The 2,062-nt window shown below is 49.7% G+C and overlaps 1 protein-coding gene across 1 annotated transcript; it reads right to left on the bottom strand.

Annotated features, from left to right (window-relative positions):
* Positions 1–257: 257 nt before the first annotated feature.
* LOC123156677 (uncharacterized) lies at positions 258–925 on the bottom strand. Its single transcript, XM_044574835.1, has one exon. It carries the CDS (start codon positions 923–925, stop codon positions 332–334), a length of 594 nt encoding a protein of 197 aa, XP_044430770.1. The 3' UTR covers positions 258–331.
* Positions 926–2,062: the final 1,137 nt, after the last annotated feature.

The following is a 2,062-nucleotide window of genomic DNA, read 5'->3' on the forward strand; positions in this document are numbered from 1 at the left end:
AAATAAAACTGACAACCCGACGAAGAAAGAAAGGCCAACTAACAATGGAAAAGGCCCCAACCCATGGCCAGCCCCCACGCAAACCCCAGCCTAACAAAAAAATAAAAATAAAAGAGAGCCCATCCCGAAGCATGGATCCTACGTGGGCTGCTCACACGAAACATTAAAAAAGTCTGAAACAACAAAGAAATTTAATAGCCAGTTCAATCGACTGAGACTTGATAAAAACTCAGTCGACTGAGTTTTAGCCCCTCCGTTATTTGAATCGAAAATGCTAGACCTAGGTGTAGGTGTAGCATTACTCTATTTGAATTCAGGAGATATACCTTCGTTAAAAAGAATAAGACAAGCTACTCGAGGAGTATGTGAGGCTGGACACCGGCGCACTTTCCCCCTCGCCGCTCGGGGCTGGCTGAGACGCCACCGTCGCCTTCCCTTGGTCGTCGCCGAACCGCTTTGTCACATCCTCCAGGAACTCGGTCAGCACTGGATCTTGGATCGGTGAGGCCTGCACGCAGCAGACCACCTCGACGCCCACCTTGTCCCAGCAACCGCGGCGCGGCCCCTCCGTCCATCTCACCGTGAAACGGCACGCGCACCGCTCCTCGCCGTCCACGGTGCCGTGTGGTGCCTTCTCTACCTGCATATTTGGTCGACGCCAATTATTACAACATACGTGTAGGGCGCGATGCGGAGGGCGTACGGCCTCGAGGACGGCGTCGTAGTATTTGATCTCGCCGCCGTGCATATCGCAGGCGAGGCAGAGCTGGTCGCCCGGGCGGAGATCGCCACAGCGGGCGTCGTCGAGGGCGGGGCACGCCCGGCGGAACCTCGCGCGCAGCGCGTCCACGGCGCGCGGGGAGGCCAGCTCGGGCGCGTCCGGATGGTACCACTCGTTCGCGTCCTCGAGGAAATCCTCGAACATGACGCGCAGCGAGCCGTCCTGTACCACCACGCGCGCGCCGTACCAAGCCTCGTCGGACCGTGCGTGGTACTCCATGCGGGGCGGCCGGCGGCGCGGCGGCGCCGGCACGACGGTGGCCTTCGGTTTTCGCGGCGTCCGCTTTCGTGACTTCGGCATTTCCGCGGCACCGTGGGAGTGGCGGCGCTGGGGATTTGGGCACTGGAGAGGACGGGTCGGGGGGTTGTCCCATGTTTTATATCGTCCAAATCTTAATCTTTTACTCCCTCGGTCTGAAAAAGTCACCTTAGGAGTAGTAGCGCGACCTAGGTGGCTTTAGATTGGATGAGGAGGAGCACGGAGACAAGCTAAACTTCTAATCACAACAGAGTATAAAAGGAGTAGGTTTTTTTAGGCTTTTAACATTAGGAGTCACTAGGCATCACTGAAAAAATACATCCATCAGACCAGTACTAGGCCATTGGATAAGAAGCAAGACGGACTTCCGATCTGGTAATCAATCCCTGCGTGAGATTGGATATTCCATTTGTTGATTGATTGCTTCCTTGTACAAATTAATACGATATTAACTGCTTGCTGATTCTGTTTTCCACTTTTTTAGGAAACTAATTTCGGATTTAAGGAACGTAATAAAAACTCTAGGGAAATGGGATTCCGTAAGCATTACATTGTTTCCAATATTATCAATTTTGCTTTCATATGAAGAAATATTTGTTACTGATTGCTGCAAAATCTAATCCTGTGCAAGTTATTTTTGCTTCCTACAAAGAAAATTTTGCTTGTAATGGAGACTGCTTCATAGACCAACGAACATTGCTTCCATCTAGTATTTTGTTTCGAAACTAGTAAAGATGCTCCGAACAAACAGGGAATTGTTTGTAGGAGCATTATATTGCTTCCAAGTGACGAATACATATTTTTACCACATTGCTTCCTAAATATAATAGGGTTAGCTTCCAACGAACAATTTTTTTGTTCCTATCGCCATTGCTTCCAACAGAGAATAGAACTCACTTCTAAAGGAAAATAGCATGAGTATTTGCTTCTAAGGATGATCAGAATTTGGTTCCATATACAACACAAATATGTTACATGGTTAGGTTGTGCGGATAATTGCCACTGCCACCACAAATAGCACGG

This window comes from Triticum aestivum, chromosome 7B (genome assembly GCF_018294505.1).
Source record: "Triticum aestivum cultivar Chinese Spring chromosome 7B, IWGSC CS RefSeq v2.1, whole genome shotgun sequence".
Classification (NCBI taxonomy): Eukaryota; Viridiplantae; Streptophyta; class Magnoliopsida; order Poales; family Poaceae; genus Triticum; species Triticum aestivum.

Coding starts and splice junctions, on each gene's coding strand:
- LOC123156677 (XM_044574835.1), bottom strand. CDS start 925: ATGTTCGAGGATTTCCTCGAGGACGCGAACGAGTGGTACCATCCGGAC.